Source organism: Paramormyrops kingsleyae, chromosome 4 (genome assembly GCF_048594095.1).
Source record: "Paramormyrops kingsleyae isolate MSU_618 chromosome 4, PKINGS_0.4, whole genome shotgun sequence".
NCBI lineage: Eukaryota > Metazoa > Chordata > Actinopteri > Osteoglossiformes > Mormyridae > Paramormyrops > Paramormyrops kingsleyae.
Window position 1 is genome coordinate 32750751 of NC_132800.1, and position 27927 is coordinate 32778677.

The 27927-nt window shown below is 51.3% G+C and overlaps 1 protein-coding gene across 5 annotated transcripts in view; it reads right to left on the bottom strand.

Moving 5' to 3' along the window:
• Nucleotides 1-504: 504 nt before the first annotated feature.
• Nucleotides 505-27927, bottom strand: part of mib1 (MIB E3 ubiquitin protein ligase 1) — a 57398-nt gene continuing 29975 nt past the window's right edge. For 2 of the 5 annotated variants that reach the window (XM_023815585.2, XM_023815586.2), the window contains exons 14-23: nucleotides 11613-11745; nucleotides 10671-10757; nucleotides 9033-9191; nucleotides 8625-8806; nucleotides 7420-7609; nucleotides 6618-6696; nucleotides 4823-4942; nucleotides 3352-3423; nucleotides 2800-2900; nucleotides 505-2423 (exon numbers count right to left, since the gene is read on the bottom strand). In XM_023815585.2, the coding sequence (XP_023671353.1) occupies nucleotides 2283-2423; nucleotides 2800-2900; nucleotides 3352-3423; nucleotides 4823-4942; nucleotides 6618-6696; nucleotides 7420-7609; nucleotides 8625-8806; nucleotides 9033-9191; nucleotides 10671-10757; nucleotides 11613-11745 (1264 nt within the window). In that variant the 3' untranslated portion in view covers nucleotides 505-2282. The remainder of the gene's footprint in view (nucleotides 2424-2799; nucleotides 2901-3351; nucleotides 3424-4822; nucleotides 4943-6617; nucleotides 6697-7419; nucleotides 7610-8624; nucleotides 8807-9032; nucleotides 9192-10670; nucleotides 10758-11612; nucleotides 11746-27927) is intronic. The other 3 variants (XM_072711174.1, XM_072711173.1, XM_072711175.1) reach the window with 3 other exon arrangements.

Below are 27927 nucleotides of genomic sequence, written 5' to 3' on the forward strand. Positions count from 1 at the left end.
ACTGCTGAGCTCTTCAATAAAAGTTGTGGTGGGGAGCTCACTGGCATTGAGGCAGGGCCGGGGAATGGAGGCAGGGCCGGGGAATGGAGGCAGAGGGCCCACCAGCAGGAGACGCGGTCAGAGGAGGTGGTTCAAGAAGGTATGATATTTACATGAGCTGAACGAAGGTGTGTAAATGTAGTGGAAATTCAACTTTATAAGGTCAGAAGCCGCCTCTACTGTCCTTCCGGCTTCCATTACCATACATTTTGGGCTTGTTATTTGAAGTCAAGTGTTTAAAAGTCGAGGTCTGAAAAGACCCCGTTCGCTCTGGAGGTGTGAAACGACAGGGCAGAAACAACAAAATGCTAAGTATCCGTCCCTCCCCGGCAGGGGGGGGGGGGGGGCGGCTCACCCTACAGCCCTGACCTCCCCGCCTCTAACACTCACAAGGACGAGGTGACGCCGCCACCGGGTCCACTCCCCCCCTCCCCCCCCCAGGCAAGACTCCAGGGAGCCACATGGTTTGTTCTCATAGCCACAGGGTTGCAGGGATCTTTTATTTCGATCTCATTTAAAAGCATGTAGCAATACAGAATGGACAGCGTGTACAAGATCAGCAGCGCCTCACAAGCACAAATGGGAATAATAATAATTATAATAATAATAATAATAATAATAATAAAAAACAACAGGGGAAAATTAATTCTACTAAGACCTTCCAAGGTTGAAAACAATGTGCATTCTGTAGATAGTTTAAAAAAGGCATCAAATAACTGAAGTACAACACAAACATTACTGTTAAAGTACATTAGTGCTTCTTAGCTTAACGTGTTAACATGACCGGACAAGACGAACAAAGAGGTCAACGCACGTGGCCAATGAAGCAAACGTTAGCCAAGCTGAGACGGTGATCACCGGCTCCGCCTACAGGACAAGGACAGAACTTCCCACTGACCATAAACTCATCCCCGGTGACTGGTGTCATTACAGCAACAAGGCCGTTGAGGGAGAACTCAAATCATGCTGAGAGATGGCTGGCCCTCACTCGAGTAGCACAGACAGGCCAGAACAAGCTAATCTGAGAACTTGGGGGAGGAAAACAGTAAAATAAAATAAAGCCACGTTTAGTGCTAAAAGGGCAGTAAGCGTATCGACAGCAGCAAGGCGGAAACAGCTCGGTTTCTGCAAGAAAAGCACAGTGTTAAATGTTACGTTTTCAAGACTACAGTCATTCAGACTAACAGGAGAGACGGACAAAGCACCCATTTCCTGCAAGTAGCCGTGTGCAAACACTCGTGCAGTGAATACTACTGGAGAATGGCAGCCGTAAGATGTACATATACACTTTTTCCACCGCCCGTGACCGCAGTGTTTGAGAACATCGATCCCTTTCAGTGACTAACTGCTCACAACACTAATACTGGGGGTGAAAAAACAAATCTGGTGAAGACACGTGCAGATTCTGCGGGCAGGCCTTACTGTGTCGCACTGGGCCCGCGTTTGGGTAATCTGGGCACGGCAACGGTACGATAAACTGCTGCCCGGGCAATCGGGCCACCCTATCAACCCCTTATCAGCACTCGAGGTGGACTTCAAGCACCGTGACCCGAATGCACTGTAAGATCAATTCGACCACTTGCCGCAGTTAAGGGGGGGGGGGGGGGGGGGGCAGGCATGTGGTTCAACCAGCCCAAGGAAACGTATTCCAATGTGATATCAGGCCCAAGGGGGTCTGCCGTCGGATTCATTCTCAATCTCCCCTCCTGTTCCCCTTTTCATGCTGGCGTCTATTAGTGCCCTGAAACTCTGCGTTAGTGGCGTTACATCGTCCCTTGTTTTATAGCTACGGCCAGAGTGCACTTTAACGATAGCAAGCGGGGACTGGAAGGCTTACTCACTACAGCAGCTACAGGAGGGGAATCTCAGAGAATGGCTGACTACGAATTAAACGTTCCCATCGGAGAGAATATATATAACAATATATAACGAAAAAATAAAATGAAACAATGACCTTGCGATAAGAGGTCGTCTACAGCAAAGCCCACACTGGCATCCGTCGGAAGGGAGCGGAGGCCGGCCGCCAAATACACGGAAATATTAGCGGGACTCTCGCTTCTCCTGCTCAGCGGCTCCCCCTGCTGGACAACACTTAACATGAGCGAGACGCTCAGAGAAACTTCCGAACTCCCGAGCGCTTTTCGGCTCCGTAACACTCGAAGGTTGTTCGTTTTTACGTATTCGTTTTCAGTTAGCAGTGGAGAGGGGAGGGAACGGGACGACGAGGGCTAGGAGGTGGCGCTCTAATACAGCAGGATGCGGCGTTCGATGGCCTTCCGGCAGATGGGGCACTCGCTCATTCGGTCCCCGCACAGCTGACAGGTGCCGTGGCCGCACATGAAGATCATGTTCTTCAGCCGGTCCAGACACACCGGGCACATGGTCTGGGGGGGGAGACGGTCAGAATCACCATACAAGATGGCCGCAGACTGACGGAACTCAAAATTCACCAGGAAAAATATTTACTTTAATAGTAATATAAAAGTGCATAAATTCTAAACTGTTCTGGATAAAAGCGGCTGCTAAAGTATACTAATATCACAGAGGACCCACCTTTTTATTTACACTAGATTTAGCGTCATTAGTATTTTTTTCCGAACGTTAAACACAAACGCAAAGCACTCGCAATTCCACATTCAGGTATTTTAAACCCTCTGAATGGACTGATGCTGCATGTTAGCGACCCCCCCCCCCCCCCCAACCAGAGTACGAAGCTCGATCTTCCGGTTGCTTCTGTACGTGAGCCACTGCCCTGCCTACCTGCTCTTTGATGTCCTGCAGCTGCTGCTGCAGCTTCTGCACGTCTGCGTTGACGTTGGTGTTGTCCTTGTCTCTCTGCAGGGCAGCGATGTTTCCGCTGGCTGGGGGGAGGGTGAAGACGCCTGTTAGACTGGAGTTGGGACCAGAGTGTCACCCGCCAGAGATTTTAAACCCCTTCCCCCCTACAACGGCCAAGGAGGATCAGCCGTTGGATGACTTGGGGCTCTCAAGCCCAGGTGCCTGCAGAACCACAGGCCGACTGACACCTTAGATACGCGTGCGAGTCCGACGGATTCGGTGACCGTCACCCGCAAACCCAACAGCGCCCATCCTGAGATTCCTGAATCTAGCCCTCTGGTCCAAAATCTAGACACAACCTCGACCATATGCGCAAAAGAAATACAGTTTTGGAAAAATAAACTGTGACTGTGCTTGTAAATAATGACGTTCACCTGCAAAGCAAGGAAGAGCATACATGTGTGTATAGAAGGCAGGGGTCTTGGAAACCCCCAGGCCAGGGAAAATTCTGCCCAGGGGAGGGGGAATACTTACACCAACTCAGGGCCAGATTGTTGGGCTGGAGCAGGTCCTGCGAGCTCCCTGCCAATGAGCTAGAACCCCCTGCTGGGAATCAACCAATTACAGAGTTACGTCAGCATGCCAGCATGGGTCAGGAGCCCCGCCTCCACACCACAGACTCCGCCCCCACCCTGCAGCTCGCCGAGGTCTGGCTGACGAGGCGGCTCGGAAAGGATTCAGCAGAGGAAGAGGGCTCGGGTTCGATTAGAGCAAAGAGGAGAGCAGGAGATGGCGGAGGATTTAAAGGGCCGTCAGTAGTTAAAAAGCAGCTGGATTCCTGACAGAGCTCGGGACACTTGTGGTGCCCCGACTGCAACACGGCACGAGTGATGGATGGCCAACTCCCCGGACGTGTGCTAGCTTTACCACCAGGAGGCAGAAGAGAGCAGCGGCAGGAGCTAGGAAACACCCACGACAACATGGAGGAGTGCAGGGCCGCAGAGCATCACGAGACAGTAAAAACTTCAGCCCTGTGCTATTAAAAGAATACCAAGATGTTGTTTAATTACAGAATTATTCTCCTATAGCATAATGTGATATGTTGCGATTTATGTTAATAGACTAGTATTGATTTATATGGAATGAAGCTGTCTGATGTTTCACCTGTGCATACCTTAAAGGGAAAGACATAACATTCAATAAGCACAAGGATACTGTAGGTATAGCGCCCTCTAGCTGCTGGGGGCACTTCCTGCTGTGACAAGCAAACTCACTGGACAAATACATTACTTCTGCTAAGAGTGGTGAAAAGCTTAGACAGCAAATCAGCTCCTGACTTTTTTCAGCGCAAACTGTGGTATTTTTAATACACGCTGCGTGGCTTAGGTCATCGTTTCAGATGAGATGCATGTTTACGTGGCGCGGGAATGCACTCCGTCTTAGTTAAGCATCACGCGCCTGTAGGAGGCAACACTGGAGACCGAGTTCCAGACCGGACACGGTTACGTGTGTGTGTGTGAGAAAGAGAGAGAGAGAGAGAGATAGAACGTACAACAGCTTCCCTTTTAAAGAGAAATCACAGGAGAAAAGGGGTTAGGCCTGAAGTTACAGCTGAAATGAAAAGCCAAGCCGTAAAACATTGAAAAAAAAATTAAATGAAACCCAAAATAAATCAAAACAATTAAACAAGCTTTTCGCCACAGTGTTTGGGTTAGAGAATAATCTTCAACTCTGAATCTGCATGTGGATAAAAGTGGATAAACTAATGATTTACCAGTATTTTAGATTTTGTAAAGCACAATAACTAGGGTTAGGTGTGTGCCTGAAGTACTGATTTATTTGGATCTTATTCCAGACAGACAGACCTATAAATACATTTCAGTGATTGCAGTAGAACTGTGATATTCCTCCAAACCCTATATAACAAGAGAAGTGCTGTGCAATGAGGGGGCAGATACACAGAAGAGGGTGGAATGTAAAGGGCGCATGTGGAAGGTTCACTCACTAATGTCTTCATCAGCGGCCTGCTCCTCCATACCTTTCCCTCCGCAGCACAGAACGAAAGGCGTGCGGCGTTCCACTACGGCACGACACTGCACGCACTTCTTCATCAGGCTGGCGCAGTCTGTGGGCCACACGCAACAGAGAGCGTCAGCCAGTCGCGCGACACGTGGCAGGCCGGGTCAGCCAATCGCGCAACACGTGGCAGAGTAAGTCAGATCACAGAGCATGTAAAATATATTCGACAACTGAGCCTATAGAGAACACAGACAACGAAGAGACAAGTAACGATGTCCAACGATCAAAAGATGCATATTTTCCCAGGTGAGGAAAGGCAATAGATTTGCCGTCAGTTACAGAGGGCACTGCTTTCCATACGGGTGGAGAGTGCTGAAGTGCTGAGGGCTGATTTCTGTCAAGTAGCAGGTAACATAGCAGGTACCATAGCAGGTACCATAGCAGGTACCATAGCAGGTAACATAGCAGGTAACATAGCAGGTACCATAGCAGGTACCATAGCAGGTACCATAGCAGGTACCATAGCAGGTACCATAGCAGGTAACATAGCAGGTGCACCATCAAGTGCAACAATTCCTTTTGAGGCAGGATCCCGCTGCACGTCACTGGCTGCCAACTCCATTACAAAAGAACCCAAGAACATTAGCTCACTTGGTCATGGTTGGCCATGAGGACTCAGCTGTCTGCTGTACCGTATGCAAGCACTTGAGCTAGACTACTCTGGTGAACATTCATCTGCCCTGGAGCTGACTCCTTAACACAGAGTTCATCTTCGAAGATATGCACTGGCTGCTAAAGGTCGATATGCAACATTAAACAGATTTATCTTCGGCCAGCCGAATACTTGCCCTAGGTTTATTTCCTAGAAACATGCTGTGGAATGAGTACACAAACAAATTAACCTATGTCGAGAGGTCAGAGCTGGCTCCAAACATGACAGCCACTGTTGGTTTTTCTTTTATTGGGTGGAGACATACAAAATATTTAAAATGGAGACTGCCCTCATGTGATGACACCGATTGGTTGACTGGGAAGCAAGTCATTTAAAAGGCTTCCTATAGGCCGGAAAGGCCACCACAGCCTCCAACCAGAAACGAAGACAGTCCAGTTAGTGGGAATCAAGGCCCAGGTGAGAGGGTGGAGTATCTGAAGACAGGGCTCATCAGGAATAGAGAATCGACTGGGAAACTGTCAAATGAAGAGAGCAGCATGAGGAAGTCCCTAGCGCAGTGTTTCCCAATCTTGTCTTCAGGGATCCGCAGACAGGCCACATTTTTGCTCCCTCCTAAATCCTGTGTACTGTCTACCAAGGGAGCTGGGAGGGAGCAAAAACATGGACGGCCTGTGGGTCTCCGAGGACCACGGTGACAAACGCTGCGCTAATGAAACGCACACCTGCTTGGCAGACCTAATCCCACCACGTGCGCCGTGCATGTTCTCTGTTCAGAATCGGCTCCACTTAACTATCTGACAATAAAAAAAGGACACTAGAGCTGAAGCTGAAACAGCAGAATATTATTCAGCGCTTGCAAAACAAACTTGCAGTAAACGGCCTGGGTGACACACACAGGACGCAGCGCGGTTGCCAGGTGTGCCCGCTGGCACTGCGCGGAGCCGGGTGAGAAGGATGGGCCACCGCCTTGTGGGACAGCGAGTGAGGTGGCACTCGTCGAGGTGCCGGAACGTCTATTAGACAGATGTGGGATAAGAACAGCGCACACAGATAGGGTGGGGCAGCACAAAAACGTGGGGGGTAGGGGAGGGTACATCATCATACTTACTCTCACAGGCACACATGTGGCCACAGGGCTGAAAGAGAACGGCCGCCTTCTTATCCGAGCAGACCACGCACTCCTCGATCTGCCGACACAGCACGTTACGTCACGTTACGTTACGTTACGCGCTGATACACGCGCCGGCCAATCACGTAAATTACAATAACGCACACAATCACATATCGGTCTGTCAGCAGAAGTAATCAATACATGATACTCTTAATTCATGTAGACCTGTATAAACAGACAAAAAAAAAGTCATTCACAAAAAGTAACTCCCACAAAAAAATGTTTGAAGCTATTTATCTGGGTAGTACGTGTATATCTGTTCAGAAAAAAAACGTAATTCAGCACTAGAACAAATGAACAATAACATAAAAAACATTACTTTGATCTATTGGATGGCTAGATGAACACCACATCAGTTCCCAAACTTCTCTTCAGAAGCACCCGATCATTCCATGTATGTCACATTATGAAACTCAGCTTGCTTATTTAACTCAACTAGTTTAAAATGTCAATGAGGTATCGATTAGCCATACGAGGTGTGCAAGAGGTTGTGTCAAAAAAAACACTTTTTTAATTAGGTGGTTGCTGCAAAAAGTGGCGTGAATTTAGGAAGGGTCTTGAAATGGCTAAGCTAACACACTTTGATGGCTCATCATCAATACACCAACACGAAGATGGTTTAAGCATCACTTTGTATAACTTCTGCACAATACAGCAAATACACAAACACACGCTGAAGATGTCTGACACACGACAGAACCCACAGACAGACACACAGACAGACATCGGGTTGCCATACCTTGGTGCGAGACTGGACCTGCTCCTTGCAGATGAGGCACTTCTTGACGCGCGGCGAGCAGAGCGAGCAGGTGGCGATGTGGCCGCAGGGCCCGAACAGTGTGTCGCGCTTCATGTCCGAGCACACCATGCACTCCTCCAGTGTCTCGCAGGTGCTGTTTAGTGACGGGCTGCGCGACCCCACCTGGCCACTAGGGGGAGGCATCAGGGAAGAAGCGGAAAGTGGTTGTGGTGGAGAATCGGCAAATTATGTTCACTTTAAGTTTACTTTGCCACACTCCCTGACTTGCATTAAAAACTAGGTGAATGGCTAAAATATATATTAAAGAACACCCACCTCAACTGAATATTAATCCAGGAGATTTATTCCTACGAGATGTATTCCTATGATATTTTTGCACACATTCTTAACTACAAGGAAATAAATGGCCCTGTAACCTTTGATTAAGGGTATACAACAGAAATCCCCAGTTACACAAAAAACGGTTCTCCTGGACGCTACAGACGGCACGCTGCTCGTTCTACATATTTGTTCTAATTGCACCACTAGGTTTGTGGATCCCACTAATCGACTCGTCACCTTAATTAGGCAAATCAGGCGACAGATTATATAAAATCGGAGGGCTGGGAATGCCTAACAAGCGGCTCGAGATCTGTCGTTCGGGCACAGACCGCGCTCTAACGAGCGGAATCATGATTCGTAATTGTAATAACGGCAATAAACGGCGAGGTTGGCGGCGGTCCTGAGAGGGCTCTCTGGCTGATGTAGCTGCAGATAATGCTGGCAGTGGCTGGGCAGAAGCCACGGGATGTAAGGGGAGAGAAGCAGGGAGGCAAGCGAGCGGAAAAGGGCCTCCATCCGCTGATACTCGTCCCCGCTAATCGTCTCTGAGCTCGGGGTCCGGTCCTCCCCCGGCGAGACGACGTGGCACTCGAGTGCCGACTGGTCTTTAGCGTGGCGGGTTTCCTGTGGGCTGCGGCACTGGCCCCGTCATGCCAACTCGGAAGAACGTGCCACTATTCCTGGCTGTGGATAGCGGGGTGGCTAGCCGACAACCTCAGCCGCTAGAGGGGATCATGTGACCGCTAAAACATGGCTGCCCGCATCAAGCATTCTAAGACGCGACTGCCCTCTGGGCCAGATGGTTAGACGCCGCGAGCCTGGCTGGATGGAGGAGCCCGGTGTGAGATGGCGGAGCCTCTTACCTGCTCTTTTCCTTGTGGCACTTGGCCAGAGCCTTGCAGAGGCTCGGGTCGGGGCACAGGTCCAGCGGTGACTGACCCTTCTTGTTACGGATGGTGAGATCGGCGCCGTTGGCGGCCAGGAAGCAGGCGATCGAGGCGGCGCTCTTCTTCTCAGCCCCCTGGGTGCCCAGACCCATAATCAGCTGCAAAGGAGAAGGGGAGCGGAGACACGGGGGACAGGATTAGGTTTCCACGGTGATGAAGCCCCACCCCCTGGCAGATTCCTAAATGGCAGGGATGGTGGTATGGACACCATGAGATGGAGAAGGTGTTCAAGGGCGGACGAGGAAGTGAAGGAGACGTCGAGGAGAAACAGGGAGGTGCCCATAGGTAGTTTTCGACAGGGGGGGTTTCGGTGGGAGGGCTCACCGTGTTCTTCGACGGCTCCCAGGGCTCCACCTTGCTGACGTCCTGCATGTCCTGCAGCTGCCGCAGCTGGGACAGTGTGTGGTGGCGCAGGGCTTCATGCAACGGCGTGTCCCCGTCCTTGTCCTGGACATCCAGCTTGGCCTCGGCCCGTACCAGCAGCTGGGGGACAGAGACGGGGGCTTGAGACACGGCGCTGGGCGGGGAGCCGTCCGACTCCCACGCTCCGCTCGGGAAGCGCTTCCGTCCTCAAACACGTGCTTCTCCTGGGATTTACCAGGAACCGCTGAAGAACCACGTCAGTGGCCTCCGGAGCAAGCAGGTTGCATTTCTAACGTGACTATTCTGCGTTTTGGGTTCTGCCACTCTGCTCCAGAGCTCTGAGTACAGGTGCATTTCTCAAGTTTACTCACAGAAAACCATTTTTTTAACCAGTGATGGGGACATCACTCACAAAAGTAATCCATTAAAGACAGTTCGGATCCAGAAAGTAAAAATCCAGACCAAGGTTTTGTTTTAACCAACCAGTTGAGTACTCTGTGATTGTGACTCTTTATACTCAACTGGTTGGTTTAAACAAAACCTTGGTCTGGATTTGTACTTTCTGGACCTGAACTGTCTAATGGATTACTTGTGTAACTTCCCCAACACTGCGTTCAAGTTTACTTACAATGCAGACAGAAGTTCCTTAGAAAGACTAAAGACAAACAAAAATAATATATATTTGTTACATTTACAGAAAAGAAAGCACATGCTAGAATGCACAGGTCTCCACACTCCGTGCTGAGCGCTGGGCATGGCAACTTAATACACGACGACAGACAGAATAGACAGACAGAGACGCGCGCCGGAACCACCTTCAGCCGGGGATCGGATTAAACGCGCTGTACGAGCATCACTTAGGCCGCCCCCCAAACACCCGGACGTCAGAGCGAAGCAGAAGCCAGCCTCCCCGAAGCAGCAGGGGTTAAGAGCCAAGGCATCCGACCCCGAGCTGCGCCTGCACCGTTACCACGGGGACGGAAGGATGCGCGCATGCAACTGCACCGCCCACTCGCCAGTGGTGCATGCTGGGATGCCTTGCCCGACAGCGCCCCCCTGGATCCTCAAGGAGACGAGTCAGCCCTGACTCCGGCAAACTCCCGGAAGGACAGCGTGGTGGAGTGTATTCAGGAGCGCACACACATGCATACACCTCACTGCGGCCACGCTCAGCGACCTGAGCACCTCCCCTCATACGACCCGCCGACACGAGGAGCAGTGAGGACAATCTCCACCCATGAGGACAGCACTCCCTCTCTCCCTAATGCCAGGACGCCACAGAGATATTGCCCCGTCCTCTGAGGGGTAGGGAGGTGCAGTTCCCTTCACGTCCAGAAGATGGCGCCAGCTGGGTAACCTCTCTGTGACTTCCTGCTGGGCTCCACTGCCTTCCCCTTTGGATAACATTTTCTCTGGCACTGCACCAGTTTCATCTGCGGGGCTAATTCCATTGCGGGAGTGCAGAGATTCCGAATTAACCCTGTGCCCTCTCCTCCCCCCTCCCCAACCCCCCCTTTGCAGAAGCGAGCAGGGAGAGATAGATAAGACGATAACTAGATAGCATCTTCAATTAAACGCTGGGGGTCCGAGGGAGCTTACCCTGACGATCTGGGTGTGCTGTCGCTCCACTGCCAAGTGCAGGGCGGTCTGCTGGTTGACGTTCTGAATGTCCAGGCTGGCGCTGCCCTGCAGGGGAACCGCACATGGTTAGGGTGACATCGGTTCTCATGGCGGCGCCACTGAGGCACGCGCGGGTCGGGCATGATGCAGGGGCGGCTAAAATCAGCCTTTAAAATAAAAACAGGAAGGATGCAGCGTGGTCTCACGGGAGCGGTAGAGCGCCTAGGACCGGATTCGCGATCTCTGCGCAGAACGGGAGCTGGGAGACATCGGTCCAGCGGGAGCCTGAAGCGCGAGCATGTTCGACTGTGTGTGACTGTGTGTGGGAAGGTGTGGGAGAGCCCCGTGTGTGTGTGTGTGTGTGTGTGTGTGTGTACTGGCAGTCCAGTGCTTTGCGCCCTGGTAACTCTGATTGGGAACTGAAAGAGGGTCACAGGCCCTGCAGACGGGACCGGACCAGTACCAGTGTGAGCAAAAAGAGAGCGACAGACAGTTTATAACTCGGGTCAGGGCGGGGGAGGGTGATGGCTCCTCACCCGGGAACTTCCGACTGGCAGAGGAATGATAGCATGGTGGGGGAGGGGGGGGTGAAGGGGGGGCAAAGAATTAATGAATCAAACCAGGACTGGTGTGAAATAACATGACTGATTCCTCCCGTTGGGAGTTAGACAGCTGATGGGGAAAGGACGGCTGGAGACCCGGGGAGTGCGGAACAGCGCCCCCCCAGCATCGGCAAATCTGTCACTCAGCGTTCCTAGGAAATGGAAGCAGAGGGATGGGATGGGGGTGGGGGGGGGGGGGTTGATGCTACTCTGCTGCAGCATTTCTACATTAGAGATTCAGCACAGCGCTGGAGGTGTGGGAGAGGGGCCAGATCTGTGGAGCTGCAGGTGCGTGCGGTGCGAGCGGTGCGAGCCCCACCTGGTGCACCAGCAGCTCAGCCACCTCCACGTGGTTGTTGAGGGCCGCTAGGTGCAGCGCCGTGTAACCGTCGTCCTTCTTCTCGTCCACGATCCAGGGCCGCGGCAGCTTGGAGAGCAGGACACGCATAGCGCTGAGAGAGAGAGAGAGAGAGAGAGAGGGAGGGAGAGAGCTGTCAGTGTGGGAGTTGGTCCTGGACGGAGGAGCTGGTCTGATCATCCGACCCATGAGACAACGGGAGAGTTAGTGCTGCCACGGCAACGCCACTGCCCCCCACCCCCCCATCAAGGCCCTGCCCCATCAGGGTGATAAAAGGGCGAGTGGCTGTGCCCCCTCTGTGATGCCACCGCCCCCCCCCTTAATTCCTCCATCCACTCACCGTCTAATTGGCCATTTAATTAAAACGATAAATCTTTCCTAGGTGAGCCATTACGCCCACGTGTCCTCAGAGGCGGGGTGAAAGCCATGTGAGATTTACCCCCCCCCCCCCCCCGGCCAACAACGGGGGCGTGACCAAGGTCAACCCTGCCCCCACTCTTCACCAGCAACGACACTGCGGATACAGACTGCCCTGCAGGAACTGCTGGTGGTTTTGGGTGGGGGGGGGGGGGTGGTGCGGAGGTCAAGACAGCGACAGCAGGCGGCACAGGTGAGCGAGTGGAGCGAAGACGCGCAGCGGCGGGTGACAGGTAACGGCGGGTGACAGGTAACGGCGGGTGACATTGAGAGCGAGGGGGGGGGGGGGGGGCACCAGCTGTATGTGACTGTAGCGAGCTGTCAGCTGTGCTTTCCGCTTTTGGGTCGAGCCAAACGAACACCTAGGAATAAAAACGAAAAGGGATACAGGACAGCGACCAGCGGAAAAACCAAAGCGTGGAGAGCGAGAACGTGTGCGAGCGTGAGGAGGAGGAGGAGAGGGAGAGAGGAAGATCCCTCAATTGGTCACGGTCTTTGCTTTAGGCAACCGCTCACCTGGAACCCCACCGAGCCCAATCCCACCCACAAGACAGCACCCTAACCCTGCTGAAGGCGTGTCGACACCAGAAAACCTTCCCCAGCACCAATCGAACGTCACGATTGGATCATCTCAGTATGAGCCTCACCCCGCTAAACTCCGCCCCTTTGACAGGAGGCAATAGCTGGATCTGGATGGACATGCCGTCCAAAGAAGTCTCCTGGGATGTCTCGCCCGTACTGAACGCGACCCGCCAAGCGGACCCCCCCGATTCCCATCACATGACCCCCCCGATTCCCAGAATCCTCGCATGCCGGGTAGCATGGGAGGCTCGCATATTAACGCTGCTGCATTGCAGGTTGCGCCGCACCCGGGAGGGTATGACAGGCGGCCACCCCTGTCTGTCACACGCCGGCCAACACGTCTTATCTGGGCGGGGGGGGGGGGGGGGGGCACAAGCCCCTCTGCACCAACCTGCCCACTGAGGTGCTTAATTATTCACACGGTGTTCGTAGATTTCGGGGGCAGCGGGTAGATACATCGGGAGGGAGAAAAAAAAAAAAAACGGTGGTTTTCTACAGTGGCATCTCTGACAGCTGGACTCGGAACGCTGGAGGAGAATGAAAAGGACGGGAGCAGATAGAGAGAGCAGGAGAAGGAGAGAGAGAGAGAGGGGGGGAGAGGGGGATGGAACTGGGTCACCCTGTGTGCGAGACGGGGTCCCCAAGGAGCACAGGCCGGCCGGCCAGTGGGGCCCATCGGTGCTCACAGGGTACCACGCCCCCCGCCCGGATACTACCATCACCCATGCTGCAGCGAGAAAGGCAGGGGAGGGGGCTGTTATCCTGAAGGTTGATTCGGAACGACATTTCTTTTTTTACGTGTTTTATGACAAAGAGGGCAGCAGGGGGAGTGAATATCAATATTCATGCTGCCCAGAGGTCCGACGGGAACCGGCAAAACAGCAGCCAGTGAGGCGGCATCGGCAGGCCGGCTACATGCCAGCTATTACACCGGCCGTGACATCGGCACCGGCGTCAGGGCTACGGCCACGGCGGCTGCACGGCTCCGGAAACGACTGCGGGGAAAACCTCCAGACGCACGACCGCAGAGGACTTGAACGTGGGAAGCATCCACATTTGAGGAACGTCCTGTATGTGCAGCCAGCATGCGACGGAGCCTACAGCGCGGGGATGCGGATATGCTAATTCTCCTGCGGGACTCTCGCTCCGGCCACCACCGTCTCACTCCTCCTGACAGAGCCGGGCTCTTCCCTGGCGCCCGCTTACGGCATGTCCTCCCGAGTTAGCCGGGAAAACCTGGTGATTTGTGGGGCTGCCAGACTCACGACTGACAGTCATTTATTACCTACAATTTGCGACGGGCCGTTTAGCGTTGGTACGTAAGACCGCACAGATTTTAGCCTGCATTTTGCCAGGTCACGACCAAAAACAGAAAGCGGGGAGGAAGAGAGGTTGACTTATGTAAATGAGGCTTTCTGTGATTGGACAATGGTGAAAAGCATCACACCCCACCCACTGCGTCTCCATCTATGGAATACTATGAGGGCTTTAGTCAGGACTGGTTAAACACACTAACTATCAGGGGATTGCAAAGTTAAAGCATATCAGGCATCAAACTGCGGTCTCCACTGAAATACGTCTCAGGAACACAAGACACACTGCAACAAAAAAACAAAAAGCATACACCGTGCATTCTGGGCGTTTACGCAGACTAGGCTGCATCCCAATAACGAGGGTCTAGGGTCCTGCCCTGCTCATGGCAGAGTGCACATTTTACTGGGACACGCCACAGTCACCTTTGACTCTCTGTCATCGCCTTACCGATCGGCTGCCGGCTGAATTAGCCGTTACCCGACTGCACCCCCCCAAAGTTTCAGCCAGCATTCGTTATCGCTCGAGCCAGCACCCCTACAACCTTCACCACAGTGGCGCTCATGAGGTTGCCGATAAACAAACATGAGCTAATGGAGAGGAACTGATGGTTATCCGGTATATAGGAGCAAACAGCCAGTTTCACGGGGCGGCCGTGACTGGAAGCCTCCTTCTGGGGCCCCAATATACACCCCCCAACTCTGGGCACCCATTTTCTGGGGACGGTCTTTGGCTCTTGGCTCAGACCAACACCTGGCACCTCTTTTCGTGGAAGATCTGCCACCCCCTTGCGTAAAAATTAACCTTAATTTACTAGGCATTAGGCCCTCCTCCCTCACGGCAGAGTGCCTTGATGATGGGGGAGGGGCTCAATGGCGCGGTGTATTAATATCCCGTCCCTTCTGGGTGACCTACATATTATTCTCCCCCCCCTTCGCCACTTTCCTTAAATGTTTCATTCCCGGCGCAAAGACAGAGGTCTTGTCGACATGGCTGTGCTTTATATTTTTGCATGGGTAGCTGTAACAGGACTCTGAGACTCCGCCCCCCCAGCAGCTGCGTGGGTTCGAATCAGCTTGAAGACAATCTGCCGCTCAAATAAGAGCTGCTTTCTGGACCTCACCACTCCTGGCGTCTTCCAACCCAGGGCATACGGTACCTATAAAAGCACGGCTTGCATGTGCGATTGACCTCGGAATGGTGTCACAGAGCCTGAACGTACGGTGCTAAAACAGGCCCGGTTCATGTCGGAGCTGCTCGATCCCTCGCGTACAGTTCCCGAGACTGACATCGAACCTGGCTATCCATCTTCATGTGCAAATTATGCTGTCAGTCACTCATGTTGGCTACAGCAATGTTTCCCAACCCCGGACTGTCCACATTTTTGCTCCCTCGCAGCTCCCAGCCAATCAGAAACACCGAATATCTGGTACAGGTGCGCTGGGAGCTGAGAGGAAGCAAAAACGTGGACTGTCCTCCCCTTACCGTACTGAACTGTGCCGGAGTGCGGCACCCTTCGCCTTCTATAGACACTTTTCTGGATTCAAATTGAGCCAAACTAGGTTTTAGTAAATCTGAATAAACTGGGGGATGCGCACGCTGGAAGCAGTTAAGGGCTGGACTGAACCACAGAGTCGTTACCACAGAAACAGGCCGGGCCCCCGGGACACATTTTTACGGACTTAGCCACGACCACAAGAGAGATTTGCTCCACGGCACTGATATCCTTTTAATAGCTTCATGGCGGCGACCTCTGCTGGCCCGTTCACTGGGCAATCACTGCCAAGCTGGCCCTCTGGCTTGCAATGCACCTCAGTCCCTCTCTGCCTTATTGGTTTGTTCATTATTTGGCAGTAAATACGTGACACATCAGGAAATATCTTCTGGGACGGACCTCAAGGCTTGGGCCCCTGATCCCTGGCCTCCCCGCTCCGCCACTGCCCCCATAGAACACCCAGTTCCTTGGACGGGCAACCTCAGACACGTCAACTGGCTTTTCTGACATACTGACAAATGCTGACGGCAGGTGGCCAGTGACAGCGTGGCTGAAATCGCAACACCCAACAAGCACAGCGCTGCCGAATTGGGAGATATGCGCGGTGGCACTACTAGGATGATTAAACGATCGCAGAGGTTTAGCGAGAATCAGAACTTATACCAAACGGAGGATCCCTAATAAGCCAGCGCCTGCTGAACAAGCAGTTAACCCATCTGCAGCAAGGAACGCGCAATAAATAACTGCTTTGTTAAATACATGAATAACATGAGAATTAATAACCGCTTGTCTGCTTGTAGATAAAGCGGAGTTCTGCTCCTAACGTCATCTGTTCTGTATAGCCCCCGGGGGCCACTAGCCCGCTGGGCGGCTGTAAATCACATTTATCTCCACGATCTACCATTATTGCTGCACTAAAGAAATTGCTGAATGCCCTGATTTTGAAGGGGGGGGTCAAAAGTAAAATTTACCTCTTTTGAGGTTTTGGCATAAAGTAGCACACCGCAGTGCTGCAAAGGTATGACATAAAGCCTAAAACGTGCCCTTGAAAGGGGCAACCTATGTGCCCCCCCCACCCCACCCCAGACAAAGCAGAGCACCAGCCGAGAGCTGGCATTCCAGAGCAGAGACAGGACCCCAAAGCAAAGTATAGCTCATCCATTGGGCTATTGCCACCGTTTGGTCCGCGCCATGTAATGAGATGTACAGCTTCGGATTGGGTGTCGTAGCCCCTGGTTTGTTTCTGCTTGTCCTTTGATTGGTGTCCTGGACGAACCCCAAATTCCTGTCGGAAAACATGCCAGACTGGAAGGAGATGTTTAAATTAGGTGCCCGTGCTTGCTTTCCTGACTTGTTCTGCAAACGGGATAAACAGGAATTTAGCCAGTAAAGCAGGAGCGCACCACTTCAGAGCGTGGTGACACAGTACTACAGTGCAATCAGACGGACTTAAAAAGTTGTCATGTGATCAGCACCACTATCATCAAGTCCGACTTCCCGTAACTAGGCGATTTGGGTACATGTGCTAATTACTAGACCGGAGATTCTGGGAACCGAACCTAAATCAAATTCGTCAGGTTTGCCAGCTTATATACACTTTGCACCACCTCTCTAAAATGCAGACATTCGCAGTGGAGAAATTACTTAAAGGCGAGGCATAAATCCAACACAACAGCCTGCGGGCGGGCCTTTTGAAGGCAGGAGAGGGGGTTAGGCTCCCCCGCAGAGAGACAACGCAACACAACGGGCACATTCAGCAGGTGCTTAGCTAGAGATCAGAGAGCTGCTTGGGGCCCCTGCAGGAAGGAGACCGAGAGGCTTTAGAAACCACGGGACCACACAACAGACACGGGACCTATGTTGGCCAGCACCCCCACCGTGGATAAGACCCCAGACCAACACAGCTCCAGATGAGTTGAGCTTAACAAGCATTCACATCTGGCGTGGTCAACCAGAGCAAGGCAGTGTTTCTAAGGTCAACAAACCGTCTAACAATCATACTGAGAATTGACATAAAATTGAAAATTTGTCACAGACAGACCCAGATTTCAATGCAGAGTCTCATTCCTTTAAAAAACAAAAAAAAAAAAAGCAGCTGACGATTGACACTTAAGGACAAGATATGACCTGAAGGCATCACAACATACATGGCGATGGGACCACGCCAGCACCGCTGGCCTCAAGGGTAGCACTCGGCAGAGCCTGTCAGGATCACGCAAGTTATTTAAACTTGCTCGAGATTGCTTATCTTTTAATGAATTACAACAAAGCACTTATCCTTCTTCCTCAGCAACCTTATCGACGTTAGCATCCTGTTCCAGTGAATTAAAGCCTAGTCCCTCCATAAAGAGAGATATCACAGATCTTAGAGACGGCATTAAAACAATGCCTAGAATTAAATAATGGAAGAAACCTATAGCATGCAAAGAGTCAGAGAGAGGAACGTCATTTTGCGGAGCCGAATCACGAGATTCAATGTTGGCCGCTTAGGTGACGGGACTCGTCAACGCAGACGAGTTCAACTCGCTTACTGACTGGTCATTATAAACCAGCTCTGACCACACTTTTTAGTAATGTCAACCACCTCAATATCATTCACTTCATCATAACAAACCCACAATGGATGCAACAAATCCATTATAATGAGTAATGCTTCACATGTAGTCCTTAGGACAACCCAAGTCAGCAATTTTTACCACATTATACAGCCAGATCTTTCACTAGCAAGCTCTTCACAGAGTACCACTGCAGCAAAGCCTCTCGTGAGGAATATACCAGAAACACTTGGATTGAATCCATGTCTAAGAACTTCTGAATTTGGCATGGACATCGCAAAAAAAAGCTTCTTTTAATTTGTAATGATTGTTCTTTGAGTTTTATTTGCATTTGGGTTTTTTGGTACCAGCCACAGACTGCAGGCAAACGGTGTCACGGTGGCCCCTCCCATTCTTTGGCCACTCGGGTTATTTTCGCTCGCAGCAGCTGATCTAAAGGCAGCTTTCCCAGCAACGCCTTTCAACAAACATTACGAGCAGGACCCGGCATCCAGACACCTGTCCGGGATCTGATGTTCGGGATCACACTGTATCTATCGCCGGCTCTCAAGGTTCTCATGTTCACAGGTCTGAGGAGAATATATCCTGAACTGAACCTCAAAACAGGGTCACTGGGGGTGGGTGTTGCATCACCAACAAATAGGCTGCGATTTGTTTTTAGATTTCTGTAACTAGCCTGGAAGAACATTTCACCACAGAGCGCGTGTGTGTGCGTGTGTGTGTGTGTGTGTGTGTACACGTGTATTTCAGTGGATGACCGTGACTGCGCGTGACTCAGGAACCGAATGACACTGAGAGGGAAGCTCTGGACTTAAACACTTTCCCTTGACAGATTGATACATTGCTTCGTTTTGTCTGTCGCTTGAAAGCCTTATGCATCTTTGAGCAACTGAACTTCTAAATGGTTGACGGGGGACAGGGAGAAAGAGAGGGAGGGATGAAAGAGGGCCAGGAAGAAGGGGTAGGGAATAGTGGGCTAGAGAATAAGGCTGATGCACATTGAGACTGCAGTGTTCTCCAAAGCAGCCCTTGGCTCCTAGCCTTCAAGTCTGAGCTCTACAACCGTCCAGCTTTTGAGTGGAATTTAAAGAGCAAGGACTTGAATAGCAGTCAAATTCCTAAACCTTTGATGAATCCCTTAGATTCCTCTCAAGAGATCTTGTCTTGCAAGAGAATGACTTGTGAGCATGGCAGCTCGCGGTGAACGTTTGCCGTTTGCATCATTTACACGACTAATTGTTCCATTGTGTCACAGGTGTTCTTGGCTTTGAGTGTGCCCTTTCCTGTCAGCAAAAACAACACATTCTTAAGTTTCTATTCTTCGGGCACACTTCTTGTGACGGTACTAAGAAAAAACTTGAATACGAAAAATAATTTCAGAAACTTTCTAAAACCCATGTAGGCTGATGGAAAACAAAGCAGGAGTCCTAACCAGTCCAATAAGCTGGCTACAGGTATGCACACCCAGTGATGGACCCCCCCCCCGACCACAGCTGCACCTGTCGTTCCCAGGAAGAACACTTTCCAGCTGTCTCCGGGGAATGTTCCAGCAGCGGTGGGTTCGGCTAACAGCAGGAGCCCCTACCAGGGGAATGACGTCAGACCAAAGCTGTCGAACTAAGCTCTCCTGCCTGTATGCACCCAGCACACTGCACGCATCCCCCCCCCCCGCAAACAAAGCAAATGAGACAGGGTTACAGGAAGCCAGTGTACACCGGACATGCATGGGGGAGGTTCCCTCTCAGAGAATGACACCAACGCGGACTGATGCTGTTCCCAATCAGTGAGCCACACATTGTCGGCACCCATGACCTAAGTATCATCCCAACGGTACCGTCACGTGCAAGGTTACTGGAGTCAAACACTCGGGGCTGGAGCTAAAACAATACCGCCATTGTGTGCAAGTACGACTCCCTACCCAAATAAGGTCAGAGAGCTCACACCTGCTTTATTCTGGGAATTTATTGGCCAATGGTTGTCAAAAATCAAAACATCAGCCTGATGTGTCAGTTTTGGTCAATATCGCAAACTCATATTAAGATTTGAGTCGATATTCAAAGTTAGCAGTGATGATTACTAAAAACGGAGATAACTGCCTTGGATGACCATCCATTTTCCACAATGAAGGACGAGGGATTTTGTTGGCTCATTCACCACTGAGAATCTCGCTAGTCACCAGAGCAGGCCCTACAAACACTGACGTCTCACTGGCTGCGTTATATGTTGTGGTTGCTACATATATTCACGGGATCTGAAGAAGTAACTTCACTGACATATCTCACTACAGATTTGTGGAGCTTAGCTGGGTATCGGTATTGGTGATATTAGACAAAAATATTGGTATCAACCAAAGTTTCCACATCGGTGCACCACTACCGAAGATAGTCTCAAAGGTACTCAAGTATGCACCCAGCTGTTTTCCAGTGTGCAGAAGCTACATTTGTCATCAGCTTAGGTTTTCCCAGACATCACAAGGCTTACTGAAATGTTTGTCTTGTGAATTGGGGTTCTGTCGCATCATGTGGCCACGCTCTTTCAGAGTCATGTGGCACACTGAGTTTTAAATATGTCTCTGCTTTTCACTCCCCAACGTTTGCACAGCGGAAGCAACACTCTAGAATCCCTCTAGACGACCATAGCATGCTAAACTGCCAATCAAAACGCGGCACAGATATAACAAGCAGGCTTTCCCGCCAATTTAGGCTTTTTGCTGTTAGTTGGCTACGTGTTGCTCTTTGAGATCCCGAGTTAGTGAGAGCTGTGTTGGGGCTTGTTAAAAATGGGGCAGACCAGCACACACACTCGCTTTCCCGCTAAAGTTAATCTCCAGCCAATAAAAGCTGGCCATTTGTCATTCTCCATTACCGACGGAGCAGACGATTAAAAGGGCTACGCGAGGCCTCTGCAAATCACCCCCCAGGGCCCATTTTCTGCTTCAAGCGGTGGCCCACAGTCGTGGATCCATGTGCACAATTAAATCAAGAAGCCCGCTATGCATGTGCTCTTGAATCTCAAAGTGAATTGGGGGGAGCGGGATTGCTTGTGCTTCCAAAAAACAGTGAAACACTGGTGAGTGACCAGAGGGTGCTCATTTAATTTGACCAACTTGACACCTAAGAATAGAGGAGCCTCTACGCTGCTTTTCTGACAGCCGAATGCAGGACGCGCTGCTCCTTTAAGAGCTAGCTTACCTACGCTAACCTGACAGACAATTTATTGCTGCGAAAGAAGGAATAAATAAGGTGTGGAGAACTGAATGATAGATTAGGCCGTGCCACAACAAAACATATCCATTAGCTCCCAAGCCCTTTATCGTGCTGATCGATTACCTGCTACGTCGCTTAATCTGACTGACTATTCATCACGGCGGCAACGTGGGCGCGGCGATGCGGGGATCGTTTTCCGGGACGGACTCTGATTCTAAGAGCTGCGCTGGTCGTCTCCTCGTGCCGTTGCAAACCGGGGCTCTGCTGACCCTGATCCGTCACGGCCCATTGGCTGTCTCAGGAGGCAGTGAGGGACCCCCATGAGAAACTGTAGCTAGGGATTATAATCACCAAGAGCTGGTTACCAGGTTTCCCTCACACAACGGGTCGAGTCTGCAGAGCTCCACCCAGGGCTAGGGTGCCGTTAGCACTCGGAAGAAGAGAGGGAAGAGTGAGAGAGCACGGCAGGGGTACGGCGAAGCCTCCAACTGTCACCCGTCACCGGCTGTCATGTGGAGACACCCGGACCACCTGGACCCCCGCCCCCCCGGACAACAGCTCAGTCTGGAGATGAAGTCCCCGGCACAGTGCCTGCACCCCCTGGGAACCCATCAGGAACCTGGCGAGAAGCCAACGCTTGTTAGAGCCACCCAGGCCCCAGATCAGGCCACCCACCCGCATTTTAGCTCGACCTTCAGATTCAATACCTGCGTGCTCGCTGACTACACATTTTTTTCCCCCTCCTTAAACGACGTTTTGTACACCTGCTTAAAAGACGCAATAAAAATGGCAACTGCCCTCTACTGAACTCCCGGTTGAGATACTACTGCGCCACTGGCGCAGTGTTTCGAGATCACGTACGCGTGCGTCGGGCAAAAAGCTACATCAGGCGTCAGAAGCGCGGCCGAAAGCTCCATTCGGCTGTGCTCGGCTACGCTAATGTTTTTTAATCACGAGACGCTGACAGAATGACAAGCTGATCACAAAAATCCTGCAAGGTTCCACACATCTCGCCTCCCGGCTATTATCGGTTCTGGAGTTAGCCTAGTGAGTGCAATTAAAAAAAAAAAATTACATATAAAACAGGAGTTGAAATGTAATCTGAGTTTCGGAACGGCTGGTGGACGGCGCACCGAGGGCCTGAAGAGGACCGACCTTGAGTCCATGCTTCCTCATTGGTTTCTGTCATGGAGCTGGACAGGGGACAGCCAATGCGGCACAGGAAGGCGGGGCTATTCGTGAACTGGGGGGAGGGGTTCTGTGCCGGTGAACGCCTCAGCTGACCTCGCTGCGGCATTAGCAAAACAATAAGAACTACAGGCCCGTGTGCATGGGGGGGGGGAAAAATACACCCTAAGACAGCAGATTAAGCTGCTTAAGAGTGTTACCTGAAATCCTATATGATGTGTAATATGATTCGAAGACATTTTTCAGCAGCATAATAATGTAAATAAAATAGTGGGAAATACAAGTAGCAAGTACACGCTACATCTATAGCACCTCCACAAAATACACATATAGAATAAGAGTGACTGCATGACTGTCTGGGGAGAGCATGGTAATCTTTAAAAAGGCTTTCTGGTCCAGTCACAGTCTGTGCCACCCGCACTCTTCTCCCCTCCCCCTTGCAGAAGCTCCTCCCTTTTCTGGGGTATTATTGTAATAATTTTCTTTTTTTTTTTTTTATGAGAACACAGGGACACTTAAGCGAGAGCGTGCTTAATGGAGGAGACTTCACAGGTCCGCGAGTGGAAGGCCCGCCCGCTCCCAAGCTTTGTGCGGAGGAAAACGCCACAATAACTGGAAGAACCACCAACGTATCAGCTCCAACAGTGACCCGGCACGATCCATGCAGACACAGCCGGCCCGGAAGGGGTTCGCATCGAGCGTGGCCCCGCCCTCCTCACACTGTGGCGCATCAGTGTATTTCGAGCGCCGACCACATTTCCTATACCGTTAAACCGTAACAAATCACCCGTGACGAGCAGGACAACGCTATGATGACCGAATCAATACCAGGCTCGCAGATCTACACTTTCAAAGGATTCCCGGAACCAGTACGCATCCATCACGCGCACAAACAGACAGTTAACAAATGATTACTTGGAAGAGCGGGCTGGGGTCACCCTGCCTCCAACCTTGGTATCGTCATCAGCCTGAAGGCTCGTTCCCGGCAGCTAATGAAGACAGCAGGCCACAGTGCCCCTTCCGGTCCCCAAAGGCCGAGGTAGAAGTGACGTGTCTACAGAGGTGAGACTTGCAGTCGATGAGTTGGGGCTCAAAATTGCACCCCACCCTTGCCATCAGGCTTGGGCCGGCCATCTGGCATACCGGGCATTTTCCAGTGGGCCGAAGGGTTTGTGGGCCAGCAGAATTTATCGTAGGGGGCCCCAAACACCCGAGCAGATTTTTAATTCAAGCCCAGCCCCACCCACCATCAACTTTAATCATTTATTCCTCTGTTTCATCTGCAGAACGGTGGAATGTGGGAATGTGAGACTCCAAAAAAGGGCCATCTTTATTAGTACTTAACGGCGCCACAATGATGGCACCGTTTCCGGTAAAGCAATAGGATCAGAAGCGGCATGTACATGAGCAGCCAGAAGCTGGGCCGTACATTATGGATTCTCTTTGGCGTATTTCTGCAGCGAGAGAGGCTTTAGGGATTTAAACCCAAAAGCAGCCGTTCTGTAAATATGCACCCTCAGCCAAGCTTCCAGTGCTCTTCGGTCTTCTGTCGGACGCTGCAATGAAACGTCTGTATACGGCCGCCCCCAAAAAACCACAGGAACATCGGAAAACAGACCCAATAGTCTGTAATCCGCCCCGGCCCAAGGTGGCACTCGGAGTAGATCCAGAAACACGGTTAAGGCATTTAAAGGGATTTTGTCCACTTCCTCCCCTGAGCTCGAGGCTGTTTCACGTTTAATTTTCTTTGGTGTCCTTTGCCCCACAGCTTTATGGGAAAGTGATGCCTTTCATAATACATCCAATCTGCCTGGACTGCCTGAGGGCAACCAAACATGGGGAAAACCTGGAGGTTCCTCTGAGGGCAACCAAACATGGGGAAAACCTGGAGGTTCCTCTGAGGGCAACCAAACATGGGGAAAACCTGGAGGTTCCTCTGAGGGCAACCAAACATGGGGAAAACCTGGAGGTTCCTCTGAGGGCAACCAAACATGGGGAAAACCTGGGGGAGCGACGGACTAGGGGTCACACTTAAGGGCAGCTCTGCTCCCAGCGCTCTGTGCCAACTGCGACGTCGTCAAGGTATTCCCCGGACTGCAGGATACCCCACCCAAAATGACTATGTAGCAGCTAGGAGGCACGTAGGCCAGCGCAGCCTGAAGACACCCCAGAGTCCAGCCAAAAAAATACATCTCAGTCAAGTACGAGTTCGCATACGGCCGCTAGCACTGCTAATACCCAGTCACATGACACCGTACTGCAGTATGTGGGCTTGCAGGGCAGTGAGACGAGGAAATACAATTTAGTATTTGGGCGACGATCCAGGGCTATTTTTATGCTAACCGTTGCTAGTTTAACAAGATACATAATCAGTTAAATAGGGCCAACTGAGTAAACAGGCATGGGGATTAGTCCTGGTTAATTAATTTCAACAAATAATTAGCCCAAAATGAAGCATGTTGTAGTGTAATCAAAGTACAGTAACAATTCCACTGTGTTAGCATTTATGGATTAACTGCAGTAATTTCTGGACTTTTTCCTCAGTTACCAATTTCTCGTTTACGAAACGTTTCAGACCTCAGAAAAGCTGAAAGACAGACGACAGGTCTGTCAGCACTTTAAACATATAAATGCGGGTATGGAATGAATGTAATGCAAAGCAGTTTTCTGATGACTGTACTTTGAATAAAGTTGGCCAATCATGAGAGGGGGGAAAAAAATCTCATGCATTGATTTTAACCAATTAGATCGGTCCAGCGAATGGCTACCGTGACGAGAGGTTGCAGCCCCTCACCGAGGACACACCCCCCGCAAGAAAAACTCGCATCTGCGGCAAAATGACTGTAGCCGTCCAGGTCCGGGGGGCTGGGGGGCCTCCCCACTGCAATAAATAAATGCAGTGTGTGAAGCTGTGCCGTTCCTAAGCATGAAGCCAAAGGCTTCGAGGTTAACAAAACCCTCAGTCGGCAGACATCCTATTTGTAACGTCTCTTGCAAAAGTTCCACTTTTCATTCCACTAAAAAAAAAAAAAAAAAAAAAAAAAGCCAAATGTGTGAGATGGCAAACTCCAGCGATCTGCCTCTGAGTCATCAGGCCCATAACTCATGAAAATGTCCGTGATTCTATGGCAGGCAGGCGTTCATTACTTAAAGTAATAAAAACAGAGCAAGGTTAAATAGGGGACAGCAGGGGAAAAACCCCAGAGCACACATCAAACTTCTGTTGTCGAACCGTGCTACAGCACCTTGTGGCCCAATGCACTTCTAGCAGATTAATGCAGCCTTCTCTCCGTGGGCGCATGCTGCAAGGTGTGCGGGACGCAACTCTAGCAGGGAGCAGGGAAATGCCGAGGTACTCCACAGAGAGTCAAGGGTAAGCGCACGCAGAACGTGCATACGGAAGATGCATACAGATATGCATGCATGCACGCATGCACGGCATGATGCAGCTGTTAGACAATCCTGGGTGAACGCATACGAACCGAACAATGTTTTTTTTTGCGCTAAAAAATTAAATAAGCAATCAAAAGAAAAAAAAAAATAGGTTTTATGGTGGACGTATGCTGGGGAAAAGCAGACTTTTCTACAGGGCAGACACAAGGATGTCAACAATAAATGCCATAGGTGAGATTCTACAGAGTAAACCCAGCACTGGCCGCAAATCAAAACGGCATGATAAAACTTAATTAAAATTCCAATTTGTACAATGCTCCAGTGCTCTATAAAAAATCCTTACTGCAGTGTGTGTGTGTGGGGTGGGGGTGGGGGGGCAAATCACTGCTGCTTCTCAAAGAAGCCTGCAGCCGATGGCGCTACGGCGTTGAGGAGACGCTCAGGGGCGGCGCCAAGCTAGGAAGTCGATCTTGTAACCCAAAAGTTGGCGGTTTGGGTCCCTGGGAGTCCTGCTGTCTTGCCCTTCGTCAAGGTGCTTAAAATGTGTAAGGGAGCAGCAAGTCGAATGAGGACACGGCTAATGAATAAGAGCTGAAGTGTGGACGGGGGGGGGGTGGGGGTTGGGTGAATGGCACGAGCGCCCCTGACTCCAAGACAAACACTGCATCGCGTGGGATGCGACATCATGGGCTCCAAGAAAAGGACATTGAAGGACACCCCTCATGGGGGGGGAGGGGGGGGGTGCTGCACCCACACCCGGAACTCCAACATAACACAGACCATGTTTCACACGCGAGATGAGCTTTAAGGAGAGTGTGTGTGAGTGTGTGTCCGGGTTTAAAATAAAAAAAAAAATAAAAAAAAGATCATAATGGGAGGGGCTAAGGCCAGGGACATGAATCATCCACTGCACTAAAACCGCAACCTGGACTTTGACTCTGCCAGTACAGTGATAACTTGCAGCGCACCACCAGCCTGCAGGGGGCACTCTTATCTTTCACACCCAATCATCAAACCAGGTTAGTGTCTACAGCAGCACAGGGATTTCATGTGTCTGTGTGTGTGTTTTTTTTTGCAGCTCGCTGGTACCCTACTGACTTTGCACCAGTACTAGCAGTTTATCCCCCCCCCCCCCACCCCCACTCCGCAGTGTTTCTAAGTATAGTGTTGAACAGCAGCGAGCTCTACCATATGCAGCTCTCCAGCTCCATTTAAATGAGGGGGGGGGGGGGGAGGGGGGGGGGCGGCTCGAGCAAGCAAGCACAGAGAGAGAGAGATGGGAGGAGAGAAGAATCAGGGAAATATAAGTGGAAACATGAGAGACCACTTTATTTGGTGGATCTATAAATAGCTCCGAAGGCAGTGAGGTGAGCCACGGAGGAGGGGGGGGGGAAAAAGGGGTGTAAAAGAATTATAAAAAAAAAAAAATGGCGAGCAGAGGGGAGGACTGAAGCGTCCCAGAGCCCATGGCCCTCCGACAGCTGGGGGGACTATTTTTTGCAGGGGTTGACTAAATATGGTCAGGGAGGCGAGCGGCGGCTGCGGCGGCGGCGGTGGCGGGGCGGCCTGCAGCAGAGCGCCTGGCATGCTCCAGCGCCTATAAAGAGCTAACAGTTTAGCGCTTGGTTACCGGGATGGAGAAGCAGCCTGTGCGTGAAGAGGAAGTGGAGATTCGAAACCACCTCCACCTCCCATGCCCTTTGACCTCCTCCCCTTGGGGGGCGGGGCAGGTGTGAGCCATGAGGACTAATCTTGAGATGATCCTTCTTGAGATGACTCGCAGATGACGGTACCCGTCGTTGGCTACCTGCCGCATCCCCACCTGGAGCTACCGCTTCTTCACGCGACTTTATTATTAACACCCTCCTCCAATCAATCTACAGAAACAAAAACAAATATAACGGGATAAAACCGAACGCGGAGGACGAGAGATTCGGCGTGGGGAAAAGCCGGCAACTACACATCCGACGCCTGGAGAATGAAAAGGAGACGTTGACGCTTTTCGTGTCTTTTCGGCTTGACGTCCCCTCACCCCCACTCCCAATTACAAGTTTGCGGCTGAGAGAAACTTCATTTCCTCAACTGCGTCACCGTCGGATGGCGTCGAAAAATCTGGGGGAGCAAGTAAT